Genomic DNA, 13,127 nt, shown 5'->3' on the forward strand with positions numbered 1-13,127 from the left:
CACCGCTGACATCGATTGTTTTCAAGTAATAAGTGTTATTTGTCATCAACAAAATACCCAACTTACCTTTTGTAAACAATGAAGAAGCTGCAAAGAATTGCTGGATGCACGCCCACACTTCAGCTTTTGGATTGACAAAGGTATTTAAGCTTCGTGGAAGCAGCACAGACACTTCCAAAGCAGGAAAACAGTTATTAAAAATTATCTGACAAGAAGTGACACTTCATCTGCATCCACAGTATTTAATTTGTTTGAATAATATAGTTACAGATAAACAGGTTCACTCCATATACAATTACCAATACCTTTGTTTTTAATACAGCTCATATTCCAGTACATCAACACTATTTTATTTACAAGGCATTTATGTACATTAACATCTTTCTAAAGTCAGTGCATTGTCAATAAGTTTTATACAATAATTTACAAAGTGAATGTAGTTAATAGTTAACTTAATAAATTTACTACTAATTCTTGAATTAATTTAATTTAAAAAATTAATTACAACCAATGTAACAAACACAGAGGATCAAATAACATTAGTAGATTGTGCTACCTGCTTAAATAAAACATTTTAAAGTAAATCAGTTGAAAATCTTTCACTTTTCATGGAGTTTGCGGAGGGAGGAGTAGACAAGTGGGTGTTGAAAAAGCTTCTAACCTAGAAATTCACAAGTCATGTTTGCTTTTCTTTAGGCTCAATGTTCAGACCACTTCAAAGATAAAAGACCACAGAGGATAAGGAGAAACATCTGACAGGTAAGACAAGACTCATTTTTGGAGCAGATCTGCTGTCCCCAAAGAGGCACAACCTCCAAAGACAGCCAGACCAGCTGATATCATTTCTTCAAAGGATAAACCCCAGATCCTCCTGGAAATGATCAACTCACTGAAGGTATGGCATTCTTGTCAAACACCCCAAAATGAATCCAAACATTAGTTGCAGAGAACCACGTCAGTAACAGTTTTGTTAGTGAAGGTACAAAAATCTAGAGAACTGGGAAGAAGATGTACAACAAAATCAATAAGCTGCTTAAGCTCAGCTGAAGAACAAAAGGCCAAAAGAGTGAAAAATTTTATCTTCATTCAGATATGCAAACAATTTAACACTGAAAATGTTTAAAGAAATGCCTGCTCAAAAAAACCAACTCACTTTTTTTTTTTCCAGTCTCTGCTAAGATTCAGTCACACTTCCCCTCATGCAAGAAGCCCCTTGAATTACAGAGCATGTTGCAAGGGCATGGAAAGCAAGTCTGGTTTAATTGCCAGTATTTGCATAACCTGGTGTAACAAACAGACAAAAAAAAATTAATTTGAAAAGGCAATCAAATCTGGGAAACAAGAAACTGAGTTAGGAAACCAATAAAAAAAACCTCCATCCATGAATGCTACGACAGCTACCTGACAGCCACAGCTTCTTTCTTTGAAATACACAGTGAGATATTCACAGCCACTCACTCCAGAGCCCTTACAACAACAACAAAACCAAACAAACTGTGGGTTTCAATTGAATCAGACGCATTTTCAAAAGTGCAAATTTCAAAAGCAACACCAGTCATGAAACGTAAGCTCAAGCATCTCTCCTTCCAAAAGCTGGGAACGTTTTGTGCAATGTGCACGTTTTAAGACACCGTGAGTGTAATCACAACTACTCTCTCCAACCTGAAGTTTCTTCTTGAGGCAGCTCAAAAAAGTTTGAGCCGGCACTCCTCAGGCAGAAAAGCCATTCCTGAAACATGTTGATCTGCACAGCCAACACGTGGAGAAAACACAAGTATAACAAACCATTCAAGTGTAGAAATTAAATCTCTTCCCAAATGATGATTTGGTTGTGCTCCCAACACACAGAAAGAAAGCAACTGACACACATCGGTGGTGGCAAAACTGGAAACTTCTCTTCCCCGTGACAATAATTTGTTTCCATTTGTGCACACTTCCTTCTCTTGCCTTCCCCGTTTTGCCAATAAAATGCAATAAAACTGCAGGAAAAAGGAGGTAGCAATATCATGTTGTCCAAAGACAACACTACAAATTGTTTTTCCCCGTTACCTTAAACCTAACGAGAGCCTTGGGGGGTTGTTAGAACAGTTGGTAAACTCTACACTACTCTGTTTAGCTCTTATTTGGATGTTTAATTTTAGCTCTTATTTGGTCCTAGCTGGCTTTTCTCAAACCATTGGATTTAAAGGCCAGTGGCAGTCTCAGATGTCCAACATCAGCAACTTTTCGAGCACGTAGTGAGAAAACAGAACAAAACAATACTACTGGATATTAACTGCTTAACCAGGGGGCTCTTTTTGTGCTTTCAGCTCACAGGGGACAATGACAACCACAAGCTGTTCTCTGTCTCAGCCACGCCTTGCCCAAGGGCACATCCCAGGGTTCGTGCCTCGCCCGTGGCAGCTCAGGCTCACTGCAGCACGCAGTACTTCTTGTAGTCGGACTCGAAGTCCTCGTCCATGCTGCTCGTGTCTGCCATCTTCTTGCCATCGATCTTGGGCAGGAACTGGGCATAGTCCACCCCCTGCTGCTCGTAGAACAGAATGTAGGCAGAGTCCGTGTCGATCTCGTCCGGGTGTAACTCCTGACACAGGGGAAAACACCGGGAAAAGCCCTATGGGATAACTGCTGCACTTCAAACACACACCCCAAAAAGTGTGCACAACAACCAAAAGAAGTGCACACGCTCCAACACGTGGGGCACACACACTGCCCCAAAAAGTGTATTTTTAACTGGCTGTAACACAAGGAATCCCGTTTTCTGTCTCCCCTCCTTGTTACCTCACTCCATGAATTACTTGGGAACTCTGACAATTTTCTAGCGATGAATGCAAATACTTAGAAGTGTCAGAGCTGAGTTATTCACCAACTGAATGCAAACTGCTGCCATCATGGAAATGTATTCCTGGCTTTCCATTCTTAGTCGTTTTTCCATCTTTGTATGAAATAAGCATCTTTGCTTAACTGCGGGAGCAGCTGATGAACAGATGTTACCTTGGGAAAAACCTCACGTACAATTTCAGTTAATAATTTTAATATTTATCTGATGCAGCTTTGGAGAAGCTCCTGATTTCAAACAGCACCTCTCCATACATGTTTGATTTAGTGGAAGATGTCCCTGCCCATGGCAGAGGGGTGGTAATGGGATGAACTTAAAGGTTCCTTCCAACCCAAACCATTCCGTGATTCTAAAATTACTTCAGCTAGAATTTAGGATTCTTTCTTTAGCTCTGGGTAACCAAGGCAAGAATTACTTGAAATAATTAGAATAATGATGTGAAATAATGAGGAAAAGAAATGCTTTACCTTGCAGCTGCTGTCATTGTAGCAGTACCACTTGTTGTTCGGGTTTTTGGCATAAGTGACGTAATGACCCCCTCCCATAATTCCTGAATGGCACTGAGGAAAACGAAGAAGAAAAGCAATCCTGGATCAAACATCCAATAAACAATTCCCGAGTTCATCATGTGTGAGTGAGCCATCATGACAATCTAGACAGCTGGAGCTAACTTTACACACACGAGGGGAACAAATGAGAGACTTAATTCACACCCAGTTTTACAGCGAATTTATGGTGCTGACTTTTGCTCTCCTACCCCACACATCCCTGTGCTGGCACGAACCCAACAAAGGCATTTGGTTAAAGCAGTGTCCCAGTGGGGCAGTTGTGGCACAGGAGCAGCCACCTACCGAGATTGCATATAGGTTGTAGATGGGGCTGACCCAGACGTCGTCTCTTTGGTCGTCGGCCGTGTCGTCCTCGCTGTGGTTCTCCCCCTGCCCGTTGCTGAGCGAGCTCTGCTCCCACAGGTACCCGTTGGCCAGAGCCCCCTCGCTGTCCTGCCCGGGGTACAGCTCGCTCTGGCTGCCCCCCAAAGCCTGTCCTTTAGTCAGAGCATCCCCCTGCTCGTGCTCAGCACCGTTCTCCCTGTTTGCAGCCAGGTTTTCCTTGCTGTTGGACAGTTTGTTTTTCCCCAGCTGGGGCAGCCGCAGGCGCCCTTTGCCTCTCCCCAAAGTCCTTGGGCTGCTGTTGGGGCTGCTGTTCTTACTGGAAGGGCAGCTGGTTCCACTTTTCCTCCCCAAGGATGGAGATGCTAGGACAGAAAGCACAGAGATGACTAAGATGACTACAAACACAGACTAGATTTCTTTTTAAAGAGGTTTTTTTTCGAATAACCAAACATCAAACACCACTGTTTCACTGCAGCTCGTGAGTAATACATAGAAATAAAAGTCCATCTTTGTTCACACACATCCATACACCTAAAAAACAAAATTGAATTCTTTTATGCAGGAACACATCCCTCACTCTAACTCCAGCCCACTTACACAAGTACCAATATCTCTTGTCACTGAGCAACTTCTTAAATTTTCTTTCATTTTTCACACTAAAGCTTCCCTAAGAAATGTCTCTAAGTCTAGTGCTTGGGCAAAAAAACTCCCAAACATTAAAATTTTGTACATAACAACATTTTTCCCCTCCAAACGCCAGCACTGAGTGGAATTGTCCTCAGTAATTTCCTACCTTTGACATTATTGAGGACAGTAGTGTTTAGGGAGGATGGGCTCCTGTTCAGGGTGTCCCCTTCTGCTGCTGTGCCAGTGATCTGCACATCTGTTTTCCTGGCGTCCCCTTGGCCAGCCCGTGCTTCAGGAAGGTTCTCAACCTGCAGGGTGAGCTGCTTCCTTTGGAAATGACTCGGATCCCTTTGTACCAAAAAGGCACTTGGGTCAAAATTTTCTCTGGGAAATTTAACGATTTTCTGGGATTTTATCCAGCGGCCGTTAACGAACTGAAATCTTTTCAGGTGAATGATCTAAGGGGAAACATGGTAGAGAAAATTATTAAAGGGGAGGGCAATGACATCCCCCTTTAATTTCACCGTTCAAAGAGACTTTTTCCAAAAAAAAATACACATTTTATTCTTTGCTAGTAAAAATAATGCTCTGTGTGACAATTGGGATTTTGGGATCAAGCTGGTAAAATATGAATATTTTCACGTGGAAATGATGGGAAAGGTTGCTTCAGTTCAGTGATCAATTCTGAATAAGCTATGAAGTAGGAAAAATAAGAACTGCAGGTGTTCCACAACCAGACAGGAGACGGTGTCACCATCTGAGCATGAGCTGTGTCAGAGCACAAACCACCACCATTTCCTGCAAGGCAGCAGCTAAAAATATTCCAAGGGACTTGAGGTTTGCTTTATTTGCCTGCAAGCTCAGTCAGTGCCCCCCACCTGAGAGCATGAACAAAGCAAACAGTCTTATTCAGAGCAAGGTGATGGCAGATTTGTGAACACCGTGCTTTGGGTTTGCTGCTGAGGAGGAAAACGACACAAGATCCTACCAAAATAGGGGGAAGTCTCCAAAGATCCAGCTTTTTGGTGGCCAGACAGTGGGTCTTGCACTTGGAGCAGTAGTACATCTCATCCTCCCCCAGCTCCTCCTCGCTGGTGAAGGCTCTCAGACAACTGTCCAGGTTGATGGGCTCTGCCTGGGCTCGGCGGCTTTGTTCAACACTTTCATGTTCTTCCACGATCTGAAGGGAGAGAAAACTGTCTCTGACTTGGAAATGTAACCCACACTGCTCAGAGGAAGGCTCTCCTCGCTCTATCACACAAGTAACTTCATTGGGTTGTTCAGAATTAAAGATAAAAATGAGATGTGATAAGTTCTGGCAGGAATTTTATTTCAGTTATGAAGAGGCAGATAAAAATAATTCGGTGTTCTTATACTTGGGCTTTGCTTATAAATTATCCATAAAGCATAACTTCATAGATAAAACTCACAAATTGGAAGTTATTCCAGGTTAAACCAGCTACAGGCTTGCCTTCAGATGTGTTTTGTTGACTCAATGAGAAAACAGGTTTACTCACGTGCATAACTGTTTACAGTTACAGAAAGTTTATCAAATTATTTTGTAATGTACTATGCAATATACTATTAGATATCTTGACTAGCTTAAAAGCAATTCCCAATAGACAGCAAATGCACTGCTGTGGTTCTTTAAAAGCTTCCCTTCCACACCAGTAGACCACATAAGAGGTCTAACATCAAGACATCGATTTATCCAGAACACACCGCCCCATGATCGCTGCCTTTGGTTTAACAGAGAATGGACAAAAAGCAGCATCAAGTGAACAAAAAGAAGGCTGCAGTGGGTGTTGTTTCAGAGGTGCTGACAGAGAACAAAGGGTTCCTGTTGGGATTTTACCCGTTCCTGCGAGGTCTGGTAGCGCAGGTGCAGCGCGGTGGGGTCCCAGTCCACAGCAATGTAGGCATTGCCCACACAAGCCCTGTCCTCTGTGCACTCAATCTTACAGCCACGGCAGAACCTGGATCAAAAAGGTTGGATGTGGTCAGGGAAGTGCCCAATCACTTCTACATGATTTCAGTTCTGCTCTTTGTTTTGTATCATCTGCACCCTGCAAGCTCCAGGCCTCGCTGTCAGTGTGAGACATTTTTCTGCAGCAATGCTCAGGGTTTTTTTTGTGTTTTTACTGCAAAACTTTACCAGAGCGAGAAATGCAAGCAGCTGGGTGAGCTCCACCATCTGCCTGCACACGATCCAGTGGAAGGTGTCCCTGCCCATGGAAGGAGGTTGGAATGGGATGATCTTTAAGGTCCCTTCCATTCCATGATGATCCAGTGCTGAGCAAACGCAGCTACGACCTCAAAAACTCCACTGCTCTGTCTCCACAAGTCATTTTCCCCATAACTGGTTCTAAGAGCTATAAAGCACTTTTCAAAAAACTAGTTTATGGCCTGAATGCCTTCTAGCAAGGGTCTGAAATTTTCATTAGCAAGTCTTTGTTTGTCATCCTTCCAGGGTGAATTTCTTATTGCCCATTTTAGATCTTACCTTTCAAATGGCAAGGAACTCACAGTGGTAGATGAATTATATCTAAAAATTTGGGGTTGTGTGAATCCCCCAAAACCATGCAAGTCTGTGGACATACAATGCTGCACACAGACACAAAGTAGTGTAAGGGGTTAACAGGTTTTGGATAATCTCATTTCTGACTCCTAATTTAAAATTTCCGTGGCAGCAGAACTTTCAGCTCTGCAAGTCATAAAAGCTGTGCTGCAGTGCAAGTCTGCCTGGAGAGAGTTCTGGTGAAATTACATTGCAGATTCTTATTGTTTGATATTACCTCTGAAGTCTGAACTGTACCACAGACCCATTACCATAAATTACCTTTCTGCTGGAGTGATTCCCTGCTGTAAATGGAAAAAAGGACAATTTACCTGTACCATGGACACCAAGCACAAGAATTTCCATCCTTCTGAACTACCCTGAGGGTGAAGGGGTACTGATACCCCATGCTGTCATCACTGAAACAGAGGAGAACACAACATCAAACAGCAGCACTCTCACTGCAATTACCTCCCTTCACTGGGCTTGTTATGATTACTTAAAGAAAACCCTCAAAATGATAATTTTGGCTACAATTTACTATTAAAAGCTGCCTTTCAATGGCTTCAATTCATCAGATAAAAATAATTATCAATCACTGGATAAGAATGAAGGCAACCTTTAAGTGCAGCTACATTTAACTGTCCTAAAAAGGATTTAATTTTAATTACTGCCATTATTATGAGAAATTGAATGAACACAACTTTAAATCTTGCAAGCAAGTGTAAGGCACTGTTTTGTAGCTCAGATCCAAGGCTGAGGTGCCCAACTCACCAGTCCTGTGCATGGTTACTGGCTTCCTGAGGAGGGAGGGGGCTGGCCAGCCTGGAAACCTGGATCCACACAGCATCATAGAGGTCCCTTTTCCGTGTGTGAACTGTGCAGGGAACAATCAGGGGCATTCCAAAGAGACTGGGCCTGTTCTTCTGAGATGAGAGAAAATACAGCTCTGTCCTCATCTGTGGGAAGCAAAAGGACAAGTCACATGTGAAGGTGCATGAACTCACACTACAGTAATCACCTGGATTGCTGGCTTTGTGACTTATTTCAGGCCTTGGCAATTAAAATGACTCTAATTCCAATATTAAATACAGTAAATTTTCCTCACTGACTTGAAAAGCATTTCTATATTATGAAATTAAGGCGAGGCTATCTGAGCACATCAAACACAAACGTGTATAAATACCACGTGGACATTAAAAAAAAAAAAAAAACCCTTTGCTTTTTTAACATTTCTTCCCAAGCGTGCAGCACAAGGAGCTGATGGGTGTGCAGGACCACTGACCATTTTCCTGTGCACTGCAATGATGTAGCCTGTGCAGGGGCTGTCACACAGAGAGGGCACGTGGCCGTTGAGGCTCCAGCTGGGCGGGCTGCGCTCCGTCCCACATGGCACCACGGTGTTTGGCATCCCATTGGGAATGAGGCTCGGCTTGGGCACGTCCCCGTTCATCAGGATGGTGGCAGCTCCATTGGCTGATGGCCCAGTGGAGATCTCTGCAGGCAAGACAATTCGATGATCAATTCTCCCCATTTTTTATCCCTTCCGTTCCGCGGGGATACCGAGCGCAACCCGCGCTTGTCCTTTCTTGAATCCTCACTTAAGGATCGAGTTCAGTGCTGAGCTTCTCAACTCTGTGCAGTTCAAATAAGCAAGAAAAGCAGAATTTTCTCTCACCTGTCTGCACAGGGCTGGATGCTGATGTGGGAGAGCCTGGGATGGGGATCTCAAACGCACACAGGAATCCGCTCACGGACAGCCGCACCTTCTGGTTGTCCTGAGGGAAGTTCTTCAGGAGAGAGGGAAAGCTGCTCAGGCACTTGGATACCTTTATCTGTGACCAAAAGGTGTTCTGTTCTTCTGCAAACTGCATTCATCAGCTCCTCTCTCCCTCCCACCTGCCTCCTCACACCTTTCCAGAAGAATAAAGAGCCCAAGCCCTCTGCAGGAGTTATCAGTGGTTCTCTAAACACACTTTTAATCTACAGCAAAAAAATCCACCTGGAAATATCCATACACACTGTAAGCCTTTTAGTATTTAATACTACTACAGTACTAATTACTTATAGTCCTGATGTCTTGAGAGTGTTGAAACTCATCACGGCACCTTAACTTGAGATTTATTACCTCAAGATGATTTTTTTCCCCCTAAAAGTATCATTAGCAATCAATTTTAATCTATTTACAGCAAGCCAAGTTGCTGTTTAAGAACAAAATAAAAGTTCATATAGAAAAAAATCAGTTCAGTTATCTCATCATACTTTTAGTTAAATTATTTCCCAGTTCTTGTAAGCAAAGTTTAAATGTTAAAAATAATAAACGAGTAACAAAAACAACCAAAGCATGTTGCAGCAATAATTTATTTTTTTTCTTTTTACCTTGATATTGGAGCTGTGCACCTCTGCAAGCAGAATCTGCTCTGGTTTGAGGCCACAGAGTTCACTCAGCTGTTTTTTCAAGCCTGTGTACTTCTCATCCATGTTCAATCTCAGCCCATATCGAACAGGAGTGGTACCATCTAATTTTATTACTTTAAAGGGGAAAAGAAACACCCTGCTCAGCAACCCAGGCAAGTCTTAATGACAATAATACATTACAGCTCCTCACTTATTGGAAAATACTTTTTCCCCAACTTGAATGGCTGATTTATTTTATTTTCCCAGTCAATTTTCAAGGACTGCAGGCAATGTCACAGTGTCAGAAAATTTCTTGTTGCATAGGCAGTAGAAAATGTTTCCAAAATTTCTTTCACTTTTTTACCATCTTTCCTTTTGCCTCTTTTCCAGCAATCCACAGCTCCTTCAGAGCACAGTTCATGACCCATATTGTATTTTTTCCCCCAGCTACTGTTTTTCCTCTGGGCAGATTTAGGACAACCTCCACAAAAGAGGGAACAGAAGGAAAGTTCTCAAAAAATCTCCATTTTAAAAAGGTTTTGTATTAAATCCTTCAATCAAGACTAAAAATGGGCCATCCTTTTGCTTCTAAACATTTTATCTGGGTTTAACTGCGTTCCAATGAAAATTCTTGCACTTTGTTATATTAAAATGACTGCATTATTCTTAATAAGTAGTAACAAACAAAATGTGCTGTTTTCTAGCTGTTCCACTTCCACAGATTTTATTTTAGGAATGACACATTTACACCACTCACCTGTAATTTCTAGGTGCATGTAGCTGTCCATTGGCAAAGGCAAGGATAAAAAATTAAAAGGGTCAAACCTAACACTTATATGCCCACAAGTTTTACATTTCACTTGTGACTTCAGCTGCCCATGAAATAAATCTACAACAATGGATCTGTTTCTTCTCAGATGGTTTTCCCAGGCCTGAAATGAAGCACAAAAAACAGAATACAAAGTTAGAAACTGGAAACTACTTCATTGGTCTCCAAAGTTTCATTGGCCTATGGGAGTCAAATTATTTCCACAAAAGTTATTTCCTAATTTCTAATGAATAGGAAGTATTTAGTTACAGCACAAGTGAAGTTCTCAAAACAATAATCAAGGTGTGACACCACATAAAGTACTTCTGAGGGGATCATCAGGCATCTTGAAATATTTTGATACTCATTAATTTTGAGTTGTTCAAAATTGTCATGAAGTATCATCTTCATAATTTTATTACAACAATTAAAATTCATTTTCAGCTCAAAGCTGAAATTATCTCTGAAAATCACAGCTCTGACAAGATCCCAAAAGTGCTACAATCACAAAAGTGTTGCCACAGGCAGCCTCATCAACATTTGCTCAGCTTAGTAGTGTAAGGAAAAGAAAAAACACAGAAAAAAACCCAAAGGCAAAGATTTGAAGCCCTACCTCTGCTGCCACTTCCCAGTCTGGCCGACCATCACTGTCCTTCAGTTCCACATATGGCTTATCATGAACTCTGTTCAAATCCTCATGAAGCCCATCCAGAAGAAAAGCCAGAAGCTCCTGTGAGTCTTGCTGTTGAAAGCCATTAAATCTTGGAGCATATTTTGCTATTGTCCACTATAAAACAAAACAAAACAAACAAAAAAAAAAAAAAACAAAACAAAAAAAAACAAAACCAGCAGAAACTTATTTAATATCATGTAAAAAATGTAAAAAATAAATCAAAATATTGCAGAGGAGACATGTGCTGTCAATGAACACACAAATTCAACTACCAAGAGCTGAGGGGAGCCCTTTTGCTTTCAGAACAAAAGCTCATTTACAGGTAAATGCATCATCTTTTGTACCTAAAAAGGGCTATAAAAGCCACTTCTTCAGACCATGTAACTCCTTTGGCCTTATAACCACAAATTCCACCAGGTCTGATGAACACTGGCTCCTTCTAGGGAAAACTCTGAGTCTCCAAACTGCTACAATACAGGCAACACCAGGGAAAACTGTACTGAAATTCTGCTTTTCCAAGAAATGCTTGTTTTCCACCCCAGAAAAACTCACCCTCAGCTTTAAGGGGGCTATGTTCTTCTGGGTGCCACTCCACAGCTCCTGGACCAAATCTCCATAGCACTTGGCCATGTGTCCTTTCATTCCTATGGGATTTGTCCTAGAAATCACAAAGGAATTAATACCAGATGAAAATTTCCCCACAGCTCTAGCCTGGAGATGAAGAAGGAAGCAGAAAAGCTTCCTGCTCTCACAAACAAGAGGCTGTATTTCCATGCTTCTAACATAGCATCTACTGCAGAGCTGGTAACACTGAATTTCAATCATTCCTTTCCACTGAATTGCAGCCTGCAGAAGCAGACAGCCCTGAAGAAATGTTCCAGCACCCAAAAAGCCACTGCTCTCCCCCAGGAATTACCTGTTGAGCTCGTAGAGATGCCTCCCTGAGATGAAGTAACGTGTCAGGGGCTGGGTGTTGCTCACACACTGGATGCTGGAGTTCATGAAACACGTGTTCCCCAAATTGCTCAGGCCTGTAGCACCCTTCTCAGTGGGGACTGAGAAAAAAAAAAAACAAACCATCACTTTAGCAAGTTGTGCAGATGAGAAAATTCAGAATGCTGTAGCAGCATCTTCTCTCAGTAACCAATTTAACTGAACCTGCTCCCAAATGATGACACTACAGGCATGCAGATGTTGAAAGTATCTGCTCTCTCAACTCTGCTTCCCAGAAATTGAGGCATTTTGTTGATCTGATCCACCACAGACAGCAGTGCAATCCAGACAGAATATTTATAGGCAATTATGGTACTGAAAATTCTGGGTTCATTAATTATTCCTTGCTTTAACAAAATCCAAGGTAATAAACAAAAAATCCCACGCTCCTTCATTTCCAGCATTTAAGTTAATATAAAGGCCAAGCAAAGCAGCATAAAAGACCTCACCCAATATTAACTGGACCTGTGTTTAAAAGAATTGTTTCAACATTTCAATTGCTTTCTTGGATTTTTCTCCTCGTCATAATGCAGGGACTCTGTGCAAGACTCACCTTTGTGTCTGTCTATTTTACTGCTGTTTGCTATAAAAGACATCTCTTCTGGCCAGCTCATGTCTTTGTTTCGAACTAGAAAAGGACATGAAAAGGGACTTTTAAAAAGTGTTACTTACTCCAGAGAGCTTACACAGCTGAAGAGGCTTAATTAAAAAATTCTAATATTTGGGATTAGAAGTGTGCTTACTTCTAGCTATTATTTTTGCTAGTTTTCATTTCAATGTTCCTAATCATTAGTGGAACTCATTCTGATGCTGGCATCCCTCCAACCACACCAGTAACATCTTTAGGAAGCAGCCTTGGGATTGCTTTTGCTGTTGAATAGCAAATTTTTCAGTGCTTATTCTAATTCTCAATAAAGACCCACCAGGTCTGAATAAATCAGTTCATGACATACCATTATTATTTGTCTTGTTGCAAACCAACAAAAGATCCAAGTCCATTTCAAAACAGGGACAAAATACATGCAAACTTTCCTAAATTAGCTTTGCCACCACTTCCCCTTAGTAAACCTCTATTTTTAGAGGTATAGCAAATTATACTTTTTATACCTTCTATTACTAAATGCTGCTCATCTTGGATTTTCAGGTATTCCAATCTGTGATCTTCATCATCCAGCAAAGTGAGATAGTTCTGCAGGAGAAAAATAAAAAAACCCCACATCACAGAATTACAGTTTTACATGTACAACACTGAAGACCCTTTCACCTCAAACAGAAATAAAAGCCCAAAAAACTCCAAAAAAATAAACAGCAGCTGGAAAAGATATTTATGACCAATCTCA

General features: G+C 41.5%; 1 protein-coding gene across 2 annotated transcripts in view; it reads right to left on the bottom strand.

Annotated features, from left to right (window-relative positions):
• Positions 1–228: 228 nt before the first annotated feature.
• USP32 (ubiquitin specific peptidase 32) overlaps positions 229–13,127 on the bottom strand; it is a 62,916-nt gene continuing 50,017 nt past the window's right edge. For both annotated transcript variants that reach the window (XM_062507340.1, XM_062507339.1), the window contains exons 18-34: positions 12,895–12,976; positions 12,341–12,415; positions 11,711–11,849; positions 11,347–11,452; positions 10,735–10,908; positions 10,071–10,245; positions 9,296–9,447; positions 8,595–8,706; positions 8,202–8,413; positions 7,691–7,875; positions 7,249–7,335; positions 6,215–6,335; positions 5,348–5,539; positions 4,526–4,817; positions 3,691–4,094; positions 3,307–3,399; positions 229–2,584 (exon numbers count right to left, since the gene is read on the bottom strand). In XM_062507340.1, the coding sequence (XP_062363324.1) occupies positions 2,411–2,584; positions 3,307–3,399; positions 3,691–4,094; positions 4,526–4,817; positions 5,348–5,539; positions 6,215–6,335; positions 7,249–7,335; positions 7,691–7,875; positions 8,202–8,413; positions 8,595–8,706; positions 9,296–9,447; positions 10,071–10,245; positions 10,735–10,908; positions 11,347–11,452; positions 11,711–11,849; positions 12,341–12,415; positions 12,895–12,976 (2,775 nt within the window). In that variant the 3' untranslated portion in view covers positions 229–2,410. The remainder of the gene's footprint in view (positions 2,585–3,306; positions 3,400–3,690; positions 4,095–4,525; positions 4,818–5,347; positions 5,540–6,214; positions 6,336–7,248; positions 7,336–7,690; positions 7,876–8,201; positions 8,414–8,594; positions 8,707–9,295; positions 9,448–10,070; positions 10,246–10,734; positions 10,909–11,346; positions 11,453–11,710; positions 11,850–12,340; positions 12,416–12,894; positions 12,977–13,127) is intronic.

The sequence above is a fragment of the Cinclus cinclus genome, chromosome 22, assembly GCF_963662255.1.
Source record: "Cinclus cinclus chromosome 22, bCinCin1.1, whole genome shotgun sequence".
Lineage (NCBI taxonomy): Eukaryota > Metazoa > Chordata > Aves > Passeriformes > Cinclidae > Cinclus > Cinclus cinclus.